At 35.4% G+C, this 13,236-nt stretch overlaps 1 protein-coding gene across 2 annotated transcripts; it reads right to left on the reverse strand.

Moving 5' to 3' along the window:
• Nucleotides 1–171: 171 nt before the first annotated feature.
• Nucleotides 172–6,219, reverse strand: LOC133866028 (probable L-ascorbate peroxidase 6, chloroplastic/mitochondrial). 2 transcript variants are annotated; one of them, XM_062302592.1, is made up of 12 exons: nucleotides 5,895–6,219; nucleotides 5,647–5,796; nucleotides 4,981–5,101; nucleotides 4,804–4,904; nucleotides 4,624–4,711; nucleotides 2,765–2,832; nucleotides 2,591–2,677; nucleotides 1,614–1,688; nucleotides 1,390–1,467; nucleotides 1,209–1,313; nucleotides 691–765; nucleotides 172–367 (listed from the first exon to the last, which is right to left on the reverse strand). In XM_062302592.1, exons 1-12 carry the CDS (start codon nucleotides 6,117–6,119, stop codon nucleotides 215–217), a joined length of 1,326 nt encoding a protein of 441 aa, XP_062158576.1. In that variant the 5' UTR covers nucleotides 6,120–6,219; the 3' UTR covers nucleotides 172–214. The 2 variants fall into 2 exon arrangements, with proteins under 2 accessions (XP_062158576.1, XP_062158578.1); XM_062302594.1 differs by having other exon boundaries at nucleotides 172–545; nucleotides 5,895–6,218.
• Nucleotides 6,220–13,236: the final 7,017 nt, after the last annotated feature.

Raw genomic sequence — 13,236 nt, forward strand, 5'->3', positions numbered from 1 at the left:
CATTATAAGCTAGCATGCGATTAGCTCGAAACAATAATTTATGGAGTTTGAGACATTTCAAACAATCACAAATCCTGATTTCTTACCTTCATTACCATTTTATGATTTCTATGGATGCCACATGACCGACCATTTACTCATTGACAATGCAACAGTTCAACCAAAGTGCACGCAAACAAACAACGCAATTTTCAATAAAAAAAACTCAGGCAACCTAGTTCCCAAATAGTGAGGTCAAAACTGCTAAAACAGCAATCACAATTATGATATTTAGGAAATAGTTAGTCGGTAGAGGCTTATCTGGGCTGCCACCAATTGCTTCATACTCTGCTCGAATCTTTTGCTTCATATCACCTGACAGCTCTCTCTGCAAGTATAACACTATTGAATTTTATTCCTTTCTTCTTCATTTAAGACTTCCATGTATTAGATGTGAGTTCACAGGATTTGAAAATAGCTTCATCTTGTATTATTTTTGATAAGTAGCTTCATCTTGTATTATTAAAAGACACGGCACAAGAAAACAAGATACTTGTTTCTTAATCCTGCAGCAAACCATGAAGAGTAAAGATGAACAAATTGCAAACAAATAATTTCTCCATCACATATTTTCAGGCTAAAAAACGCAAGGAATTTCTGACAACCATCAAATAAAAGAATATTAGGATGTAAGTTCATCATAATTACAACCTTTCCGGATGAGTACTTGGCTGCCACAAACTTCTCTGGTGCAGATTCTGAAGGACCATCATTTATCACGATACCCTGATCCCCAAATTCAGTGCAGTTATTTTAGACCTCTCATTAGTCAAATAAGAAAGAAAAAATAATGGTTTAATGGCTGTTTTGTGTGCCATGTGGGTCTGCGCATCAACAAATGTATGTTCTCCATGTCTTTAAAGGAGCTGGGATTATAAGGTGGTTAGGTTGACATAAAGCAAACAAAATAAATCAAATTTGACGGAAATATTTCCTAGAGAACCACCAGTTTGAAGTTTTGGTGAAATTTAGCACTACAAGTACGTGTGTGGGTGTCTCTCTAGTAGGTCCTCAGTCAAGAGCTACTAATAATATTTGAAAATTGCTTGTTTATTCCATAGATGCGTGTGTGTGTGTGGATGAACATGACATTGTACTAAACAAACTAGTTATATTTGGTTAGCATCCTCTTGAAATTCAACAAAGACAATCATTAGAGGATAACAAACCTCTGGAGGATCAAATTTGGCTCCAAGGTTGCTAAGTTTGGCATGGGCTTCAGCATAATCCTTGAAAAATGCTTCCTGATCTTCAGCATATTTCTCAGCATATACCTGAAAATCATGCAATATATCATAAAACATTTTACGCTATATAACTGCCTCACAGCCAAACCTCATTATGTTTTACCTTGAATGATGGATCTTCAAAAAGAACAGCATCAGTTGGCAACACCAGTAAATCTTCATCCCTTCTTTCTTTAATATCCTGATAGTTCAATCACAATCAGCAAAAGGAAATTCCCCAACATCCTCACCCCCCCCCCCCCCTTCTTCTGGTTTTGGGTTGGAGGGGGGGTGCATGGACTGTACTTCTTAATGTATATGAAAAGGCCATCATTGTGATTTTCAAACCTTGAAGTAGGAATTATCAAACTTCAACCATTGCACTGTCCAGGACTGTCCTCCAGGTGCTCCAGGCCCATCTTTCTGCCATGGAATATATGCTAGTCATATTTTTAGCAGTTAGTTTTGCTGTTTTTCTGTCATCTTATTATTTTCATTACAGCTGCGACTACTAGTTAATCCTAGATTCTTGAGCTATCATTTGTACAGAACAGCAGAAAATATAGAAACATCTTAATTACTAAATTAGAAATATTAACAGATAGAACACAAAGACAAAAAGACGTATAATACAGATAAAAGGACTCTTGTTGCTCATAAGGTTAGAATCTCCTTGTTCTCCATGGTTTTGTTTAGTAAATGTGGTAGACAAGGATTTTAACATTAGAGAGTTCATGCTGTTCAGCAGGTATAGTAATCAGGTGATAAATCTCTTTGGTCTCCATGGTCTCATGATATCCCTTCATTAATATTTAATCTGGAAAATTTCAATATTCATTATGCCTAAGCACATAAGAAGAAGCAGCCCATCTATGAGAGTATAAAAATGTCTAGTCAGCATAAATTACCGGCTCTTGAACAACCTATGTTCAAGGATGTTCCTGATAATATGATAATGCAGTACGCTCAGTCTGATGGGTGACAAAACTATGAAATCAGCATACAATAGCCTCATCATATAAGCAAATTACTTGAAGCTATTTCTCACTGTTGATTATGGAATCAATTTGCTGTAATTGATAGTGGTTCATCATCTGACACAAACTGGTGATTTTCTATCCTTAGGAGGTTCAATGAAGAAAAGAATACTCTGACAGCTCTGATTAATTGCTACGAAGATCATTTTGAGTTTTCTATGAATGCAATAACAGATTTTACATGCTTGTTTAATAGTAAAATCCAATATCCCCTCAGAGGTATGAAATGTGCAACTTAGTCAAAATATGCTCTTCTGCGGTCATGCACAGAAGATGAGTATACAATACCGTGTACTTTGTCTCTGGCTTGCCCCAACCACTGCGTTCTGGTCTGGACCTTCCCAGTGTGTGTGCACCAGATAATGCAACTATTTCCTGCACAAAAAACAGCTTTAGAGGAAAATATCACATGCATAGTGAGGTAATATCCAGAAACCAAGTGTATATCAACATGAGAATTACCTTGTCACTCAATCCCATTCTGTAGAAAACATCTCGTAGATGATCAGCAGGCGAAGGGGGGTCAGCAGCTAATCATCAGGTGATTTTTTTTTTTAGAAAAAATAGATTGCAAAAGGTGAAGCAAAGTGGATTTACAACTAGCATCGGATAATTGAGAAATTAAAGAAACTGAAAAGAAAGAGGAGAAAGAAAAGGACTAACCAAAGCAAACTAAACTAGAAAAAAGATTTCTGACCAAAGAGCCTAAAAATTGTGAAAACCAAAGCAACAAGGATCTAAGCATACAAGCAAAGCAATATTGAATAACAGATGATGCCTACTTTCCTTAACAATGAGGAAGTTCTATTGCAGTTAAATATCCATTGGAAAAGGCAAAAGATTTTACAGTGGATGACTGTAGGGTGATAATTTCACTGATAAAATTTCTCCTGACAGTATGACAGCCATCAAAAACAAATTTGTGTTCAAATTGGAAGTTATAATTTGAAACACATGAGGGAGACAAAATTGTACATGCTTCTTTTGTAACTGCTGTGCCAATGAAAACAGGAGCCAAATACAAAAAAGATTTTTAGCTGATCAGTTTAGTGGGAATCTAGTTCAATATTTTGGAGAAGTTCTAGCTAATAGATCAAAAACTGTTTTGGGGAAGTTAGTGCCAGAATACTAGAGCACTTTTGTTGATGGAATAAATATTTTAGATTTGGTTCTTATTGCTAATGAATGTCATGGCAATAGACTCAGAGATCAACTCTAGGATTTATTTGTAAACTAGATATTGAGAAGGCATATGACCGTGTGAATTGGGATTGTCTTATTTATTTATCAGCAGATTTGGCTTTGGAGATAAATGGAGGAAATCTATAATTTCTTTTATTTTCACAGTTCAGTTATTAGTTTTGTTAAATGGAATCCCAGCTGGCTCCTCTAATGGTCCTAGGGGTTGAGACAGGGGGACCAATTATCTTTCCTGTAGTTTATTCTGGCTATGGAAATCCTTAGGCCAATGCTTTTGATAGCATTAGAGGGTGGTTTTCTGTCTGGTTTTCATTTGGGAGGTGGTTCTAGGGGTGTATCGATTATTTCTCATCTCCTGTTTGCCTACAATACCATCCTGTTTAGCGATGCTACAGCTGAACGTCTTACATATATTTGATATGTGCTTCCACACTTTGGGCCTGTTTCAGGTTTAAAAGTAAATTTTGGAAAGAATGAGTTAATCCTAGTAGGGAAGGTTGAAGGTTTAGAGGAGTTGGCAGCATTGTTGTGCTGTAAGTTAGGATCTTTACCTATTACCATGGTTTTCCCTTGGGATCTTCATTTAAGGCTTCTATGATGTGGAATTTAGTCTTAGAAAGGATAGAGAAGTGGTTAGCAGGACGGAAGAAACTTTACTTATCGAAAGGTGGAAGGTTTACGCTTCTTAAGATACTTTGTCTAGTGGATTTTTATGGGGTGGAAGTTGTGGGACGAACGAAGAATTAAAGTTTCATTTGGTGGATTGGAATATGGTATGATCCCCTATGAAGCATGGAGGGTAGGGGGTTGAGTAAATTCAGTACTTTTAATCAAGCCCTGTTGGATAAATGGCTATGGCACTTTCTATGAGGAGGAACATCATTTTTCAAGACATGTTCTTGGTGTGAAGTATGGAGAGGAATGGATAAATGGATTTTTGAGGAGGTACGAAGACCTCATGTGTGCTCTTTGGAAAAGTATTAGGGCTGGCCAAAATAGATTCTCCGCTTTTATTTCTTTTGGGGTAGAAGATGGATGGAGGTTTGTTGTTTATAGGATGATTGGTGTGGGAACTAGCTTTAAAGGAAACGTTCCCTGATTTGTGTTTATGTTCCTCTTACCAGGAAGCCTCCCTTCTTCTGGGCACTCCGCAGGTCCTGTGACATCCACTCTTCCATACTTCATAGGGATTTTGGGGCCCCCAGCTTCCTGAAATTTCCAAGGAATCAGTTAGTTCAGCCTTTCATTAATATTTCAAATTCCATTCATAAAAAATTCTATAGCTAGATTAAAAGGACAACCTCTATAGCAGTAGCACTAGCCAACTGAAACAAGTCTGCGTATGTCACACCAGAGTACTTGTCTTTGAGAGGCTGAAGAAGTTTCAACGCATTCACGAGGCCTGAAATGGCCAGCTTATAAGACAATATTACCATCAACCAAGCTAACTAACAATCAACATTGAATCATTGCATTACCTGCATTGGCCGCATGTTTGAGCTCAACCTCAATTCTCAAACTTCCATTAGCTCCACCTCTCTGTGGCCACTCCTGAATGTTTTTGTTATAAGTACCAGCATCATGCCATCCCAAGCGAATCTGTTTTACACATAAACTAATTTAATTGTTTCCAAAGATGTGCGTACTCAGTACTCATATAAACATCAATATCAACCAAATAGGAGTGTCGACCGTGGATTTAGATGGCACAAAATGAAATTGAATAGCAATCTAAAAACCCAATTACAAAGCCAATGATACGAAAATGCAATTGAATTGTGAATTTGGACACCAACGCCTCTACTCCATCTCCATAAAAATTACCAATTAACTCGAGTTTGCCACCGTTATAACAAGCATTTCACGTAAGTGATGGAAGTGACAAGCGAAAGAACCCTAACTTCTACACCATTTTGAGGCACTACCGGTGGCAGTTGAGGATTTAGACACCAATGCTCTATTCAAGTTTCCAACAGTTGTAATAAGCATTTTGCGGAAGTGAAAAGCGAAAGAACCCCCTAACTTCTAAAACCCATCGAGACACTCAACAACGTCGTTCAACCCCAACAATCTATGCATTTGATCCAACAAGAGAAAGAACTACGAACACAAAAGCAAATCAGAGTGCAAATGCAAAAAAGTACCAGAATCGGATGGCAGAATTTGGTCTTGAGGAGCTCCTTGATATCCTCTCTGGCGCTCCTCAGCTGGTCAGGATCGGACGCCGCGCATATCGGAGTAGCCGCGGCGCTCAGGCCTCTCTCCGACACAACACGAGCCACCGGAGATCGTTTCTGAAAGTTAATCCGAAACAAAAAAAAAAAAATCAGAGACAATTTCTCATCGACAATCAGAACAAAAAGGAACAGATGACTAGAGAGAGAGATTGGACCTGGTTGAGAAAGAGATGAGAGACGAGAGGAGAGGATCCGAGGCATTTGAGAGAGGAGAGAGAAGCGGAGGAAGAAGAAGGAGAGTGAGCGAGAGAGACTGTGGCTCTGGAGGCGGCAGGGAGGATGCGAGAATAGGCGGTGAAAGCAGCCATGGTTGGTGGTGAAGGTTTTGATGATCGAGATGATAGTGGCAGTGGCAGTGTCAGTGACAGTTGCTCTGCCATTCGGCTCGCTAGCCTTTATTTGCTGCCTCTCGTTTGGTTTTGGATTGGATGCGCCGACGCTACGCTACGCAACGCAAGTGCTCGCCCGGACCAGGCCTTGTTTGGGAAATGGGGCCGGGTTTATCAAGAGCGCGCTCGTGGCCCTACCTCATCCTGAAGAGGCACATTCTCTTTTCCCACTAAATTACTTTTTGAGAAAAATTGTAAGGGATTTGGTTTAATTTTTGAGAAAAATGCTTAAGAGGTTGTGGAGGTTTAAATTTTTATCAAATTAAGTTTAAATTTTTTCGATTTATTCTCCAACATTTTAATTGTTATCAAATTATGTGATAAAAAATCCCTACTTAATGGACCTCTTAAGCATTTTTTTCCTTTATTTATTTATTTTTTTATAAGGGTTGATATGGGTATTACGTACAACTTTTATTATAAATTCTTTACAAATTAATATGTTAGTTCATAAAACATTTATCATGCCAACCATTAAAATATAGACTACGTGACAGTTTACATGACATTTTTCATGTTTACAAACTAATTAACATGACAATCCACTTAAAACTTATCACATTAGTTACTAAATATAAATTGTCACATGGCAGCTTACGTGATACTCTTGTTTACTTTGAATATGGATTGTCCTGTGATCGGTCTGTAACTTGTAAGAAATTGTCAAGTTAGTTCGTAAGAAGTTGTAATAAAAATTGTAACACTCTAAGCATTTTGTATTTTTTATTGATATAAATAAAGTAGGATTTAGTGAATTTTTTTCTTTCTTTCTTTGTGTTTGACCAAGCACCGCAAAACGTGAAGACCTTGAAATGTAAACAGAGTTGAGACTTGAGAGGTACCATATTTGTGGCAAACATTATGAACCGTTTTGTTTGATAATAATTTTTTCTTATACCTTTTGTTTTTGTTTTTATTTTTAAAATAAAAAAATATTAACAAATAATCTAAAATACAAAATACGTAAAAATACTTTCACATTTATATTATATTAAAACACTTTTTTTTAATAAAAAAAATATACCGTTTAAAAAGCATTTTTTTACCATAATAGTAAAAAATGGCAGGATTGACCAAAAATTACAAGATTGAGGGCTTTATTAGTGAACTCACGGTCGAACTTAGAAGTATGCAAATAATGTGTTCTTTCTATAAAGTAAAGTTTTAAATCATTTCCCCCCCTAATTAGGTCATTCTTGTTGTCAAAAGTTGAACTAATTACTGCTCTCTTGTTTGACACGAAGCTGCAACATTTTTTATTTTTTTTATTTTAAGGCTGTGTCACATTATTTTAAATAATTTGGAAAAAATGGATAAGACCCATTAATTAAATATAATGTTAAAGTCTATCTGAAAAAGAATATTCTAATTCACAATATTGACTTCTTAAAAGGTTGTGCCACATATCTTTTAATCTATAGCCCTATCTTTAAAAATAAAATAAGAATAAAACAAAACATTTTGCTTCTCTCTTTTATTTTTTCTTTTCAAAACAACTACATTAATAATCAACCAAAAAATCGAAACTGCTTTTTCTCACGTTAGTCGTTAAAACGCTTTTTTCAAACATATTTTTTTTTTAAAAAAATAAAATAAAATAAAATCTTTAAAAAGCATGAGTCTTAAAATCAGGGGAGGATCACTGCTGCAGCAAGCTTTCCTTCGGATTCTCTCGTGGAGCCGGTTTTAGCCGAAACACTGGCAGCTTTGAGAGCAGCCGAGTTCTGCAGAAATCGTGGACTACAAAATATTATTATGGAAGGAGACTCTTTACAGGTTGTACAGGCGCTCAACAAGTCTGGGCAAAATTTGACAAAGGCATGGGCAAGTTGTTGCTGATATCCAAGGGGTCCTTTATTACTGCCAGTCTTTGAAAATATGTCATGTTAAACGTGGGGGATCGAAATTCTGCAGCACACTTGTTGGCAAAGCTGGGTGTTCATCATACTGTTGATCGTGTGTGGTTAAATAGTTTTCCCGAGTGTCTACGAGAGACTGTAATTTCAGTGTGTTTGACTCCGTTTGTTTAGAGGTTTTATGCTCTTGGTTGTTTTGATTTCGTTTTTATGAATGAATTCAGCATCTTATTTCAAAAAAATAAATAAAAAGCATCAACAAGTATATATGATAAGGCATTTCCAAAACCTTTTCCGCATTGAGAAAAGGGTGTTGAAACCAGCCCAAACTCTTTTCTTTTTACGCAAGTAAACCAGTCAAGCATAGCAGGCAGACATCTACTATTCTCTTGGCAAGATGGCCTCTTGGTCAATTCCCACGACTTACTGGAAAAGGGTGTTCAAACCTTCCCGAACTCTTTTCTTTTTAAGCAAGTATATAAACCGGCCAAGCACAGCAGAAATCTACCTTTCTCTTGGCAAATTCCCAAAACTCTTTTCTTTTTTCGCGTTCGTAATGATCTTCGAGTACGTTTGGCAAAATCGTAAATTAAAAGTACAGTTTTAAATTAAATTATAAACAATATATTGTTTGAAAATATATTTAAAAAAAATTATGATTTTCAAATTGCATCTAGTAGTATATTTTAAAAAACACACAATTTTATATACTAAATTGCGATATTAAAAGATAAACTACAATATTTTACCAAATGCTAGCTTAAATGCATTTATAAATTAAAATCGCGTTTTCAAATCACAAATTAAAAAAATCTTTAATACCTCTTTTTTTTTTTTTTGGTTGAATCTTCTCTCTTATTCCAAAAGGAAACCCGCTTCTTTAGGAAAAGGAGAAAAAGTACCATCATCATTCATCAAGCTGTTAATTTCTATATTTCATTTTTATAAAAATAAAAAAAAAATAAAAAAATGAGTCATTACTTTTTCTTATTTTTAATTAAAAAGGCAGGCGAGGGAAACCAACTGTAACTATTTCACCTGGGCATGATCATAATAGTACATGCTCGGTAGGAGCCACACAAGAGAGGCGTAGACAGTGGGAATTGCAAACGTCTCTCAAGTCCAACTGAGTCATAGCCTAACTCATTTCCATTAGGGCATCCGTGAGGCTCAAGACGGCTAATACTAATTGAAGTCATTTTAATAACAAAGATTATATACTTAAAAGTAATACTACTTTTCACACTCATTTATTACATACATTTCACATTGGATGACAGTTTGACAATATGTGTTTTAAGTGACTTTTCATGCTAGCTCATTAAATAAAACAAAAGGAAATTTAGCAACTTAAAACACCTTACGTCAACTGGTATGATAAGTAGCATTACTTTATACTAAATCGACTTGATTTACACGTTTTTTCCCCTCTAAAATTTAAGAATACTTCCAAAGTATAAGTATAATAAGGAAAAAAAAAACGTTGGCCAAGGATGTTTGTGATATTTACTCCCATCTAGGGATGTAGTCAAGTTGAGGATTGAATGTTCAAGTTTGGCTCGTTTAATTTTGTGTCGAACATGAGATGAGCTCAAGCTTATTACCAAGTTAGATAATATGTTCAAATTCGGTTCATTTAATTTTTCAAACAAACTCGACCTTATTAATCACGAGCTACTCAATTAATGTGTGTATTCCTTGTATAAATTAAATATCATGATTTTTAATTTTTTGTTTCCCGTAAATTTATACTATTCTTTAGTTAATTAATTAGATAAATAAATCTGAATCTTAAAGAATAAAATCTCGAGAGTCCAAGACCATATAGATGTTAATGTTTATAGTATGTATATAAATTTATTATGTACACATATATACACATACACATAAATACATCAATTTACACAAACACGTATATATCCATGTCAAGAATCACAATCATAATAACTCAATGTATATCTATTATATTAAGAAGATAATTTTTTTTTTTTTAAATACTTACTATGTTCACATTATAACATATATAAGTCAAATAATACTATAAAAATAAGAGTAATGCTAGAAACTACATTTTTATCCCACAATGCTGGTGTAACGATTCCAACCAACACTTGGATCAATCATTGTTAAAAAAAAAAAAAAAAAAAAAACGTAAAAATTCTAAAGTTAGTTAGGACTGTCACGTCAGTATTGTAGGATAAAAATGTATAGTTTTTAGCCATATTACTCTAAAAGTAATAAAAGATAAATGCTATAAATCACATTTTTATCCCACAACTATCTCTTTACAATATATATTGATATGACAGTCTCAACCAACCTTAGAATTAGTTCTAACTTGTTAAAAAAAAATAAAAAATCAATTATTAGTTTGTGACAACCACGTACATTAGCAATATTGTGAGATAATTGTGAAAATAAAAAAGTAATTTGAACATTACTCATAATAAAAATAAAGTTAGACAAGCTTATACTAGTAGAATAGAATTTATAAGAGTTCTGTATTCAAGTTTTCGACTCAAATTTACTCCTATACTTTTTATCAATCACCTTTTATGGTATTCACTCGTATGCCTATTGTTTGCATTTTTGCATGGTATTTACTCGCACGCTCATATCTAAAACCAGTTTCCTAAACTTTGCACGAAAAATGGCCCAATACTCTGACAACAAGGCATGCGCGCGTTCACGGGGCCTTTACAAGTATGCAACTTGCGACAAAATTTGCCCACTTGCCGAATACCTTCTCCGAATTTGTGTAACCCAAGACTTTAGTTGTCTAGGAGTATTAATTTGTTGGCCATCAAAATAAGGGATAAAAAATATTCGAAGAGTTCAATGGTCAAATCTCAATGACAAAGAAATATTGGAAATTGACACGAATATACGATGCAATTAAGTGAGATGGCCTTATAAGCTCATCTCTCTCTTCAAGAGATATGTCATTTTGAAAAGATGTGTTGGATCAAGCTTGTAAGACTATCTGTGTCTACCTTTTCCTCTTAAAATTCTTCTGATATGTTATAACTTTATCTCATTTCTCCTTTCCCCTTTCCCCTTTCCCCTGTTATCAAAAATAAAATAAAATTAAGGCTTCGTTTGGTTTGTGAAATGGCTATTCTATTAGGAAAATGAACAGTTATTTTTAGGAATAAAAGGCGGCGGAATGGAATGATTATTCCTAATCTTTAGTTTGGTAAGAACACATATATTTTAATTGGAATTCAATCAAAATTATTAAAAAAAACACCATATTTTTAAAAAAAAATTAAAAAGAAAATAAAATTATTACAAAAAAGAAAAGAAGAAGAAGAAGAAAACCACCAAGAGCAGCCACCCCCGAAACACCCCCAAAAGCGTCGGGGGTGGTCGCACCACCCCCGGCTCCATACACTGGCTGGCCGGCCATCCGTTGGGGTGGCCGGCCAACCAGTGAAGGGTTTGGTTTTTATTTTTTTTTTAAAAAAAATTATAAAATATAAAATAAATGTTTTTTTTTTTTAGAAAATATTGCATTTACTCCAAGGAATACCTATTCCTCTCATTTTTCGTAAAGGAATAGGTATTCCAATGAGAATACCTATTCCAAGGAATAGACCCCCATCAAACAAAAGAATGATTATTTTATAGGAATAGCCATTCCATTACAGGGGTTTATTCCGCGAACCAACAAGACATAAGTATTTTGATTTAAGTTATTTTCTAGTTTTATGATACGCTGACATGCAATTAATCATTTTGTCAAGCAACCCAAAAGACAATGCTCTTAATTGCTTGACTTTGAGAGGAGTGGATCTTAGAAGATATGAAGATGGAATAGCCTCCTGCTTGTCTTGCTAGTCATAATTGATGACTTTGAAACTAGTGGTGGCGGAAGACTTACTACATATATATATGGAAATGCAATGAACTTGCCAAATGTTGGAGCATTTACAATATTGGGCTTTATTTTGACCAGTCAGAACCTAAATTTAGATGAAAATATAGCTGCATTTGGCTAGTTATTTTAGTAAAAAAATATTGTAGTTGTCACCAAACATAATATATATATATATATATATATATATATATATATATATATATATATATATATATATATATATATATATATATATATATTAACTCTCAATAAGATATCATTCAAAAATAAAAAATAAAAAAATTCTCAATAAGATATGCGCATGACTTTAATTGGAATGAAGGTCCTTTGAAAATAAAAGAATATTTAAATTAAATAATGAAAGTAAGTTGATAAAATAGAGAGTGATACATAGACGCTTTAGAAAAGTAAGAATATATATATATATATATATATATATATATAATTTTTAGATAAAATTGAGAAAAAATTTGCTAATGTAAATGCATACCATTTAAATATCAACTCATTTTGTTAATGGCGACTCTAATTGAAAAAAAAAAAATCACTTATTTTACACAAATTAGCGTGACATGTTTATGTCCACCGCTAAAAAAAGTCATTTAAACGAAGACCACAGCTTGCAAAAGTGGGCTTTGGACCCCCAAACGCTCTCTTCTCTCTCCTGTTTCCCCTTCCCCTGAACCCCCAAATAATCCCATCGCCATGGGAGGGAAGCTCTGAGCTTCCCTCCCTCTTCTCTCCCTTTACTTTTTCCCCTCTTCCTTTTTCCCCCTTATCCCCCTCTACTGCCGCCTCCGTTGTGGCTCTTGCTTCTTCCTCTGAAGAAGCCTTTATCCTGCATCAACATGCTCTAGCCTTTCTCTTGCTGGATCTTGTTTTTGCCTTATGTTTCTTGCTTCTCTGCTCCTCAACTCCTCATCTACCGGTCTTTTCCTCCATCCATAGTGCTCACTGTGTCTTTTGGTTGGGTTCTTGGATTAGAAATTTTGTTTCCAGATCTATGATCCTCCACCATGATTTGCAGGGCACGCGCCTCTCCATCAGCTTCGCCGCCACCATCCGACTCCATCGACATCAGAAGCGGTTCCACCGGCCTCCCGCGAACCGGAGCGTGATTTGCACGCGCCGCCAGGGACTAAACCGGTTTTCCCCCTTCCCCCGCCTCTGTTGGTGGTCTCGCGCCGTGCGTGGTGTTAGCCGATGGCGAGAGGTCCTCTGGTGTAGGCGCGTGGACTCCACGCGCTGTCTCAGGGGACTCCCAGCCCACGCCCCTCTGCTGACCGGTTGCTGCTGTGTTGTTGTGTTTTTTTTCTTTTTGTATTTCTGGGCAGTTTTGTTTAGGTGTGTTTTTTGTATTTCTTTGTTATGT

The sequence above is a fragment of the Alnus glutinosa genome, chromosome 4 (assembly GCF_958979055.1).
Source record: "Alnus glutinosa chromosome 4, dhAlnGlut1.1, whole genome shotgun sequence".
Taxonomy (NCBI): domain Eukaryota; kingdom Viridiplantae; phylum Streptophyta; class Magnoliopsida; order Fagales; family Betulaceae; genus Alnus; species Alnus glutinosa.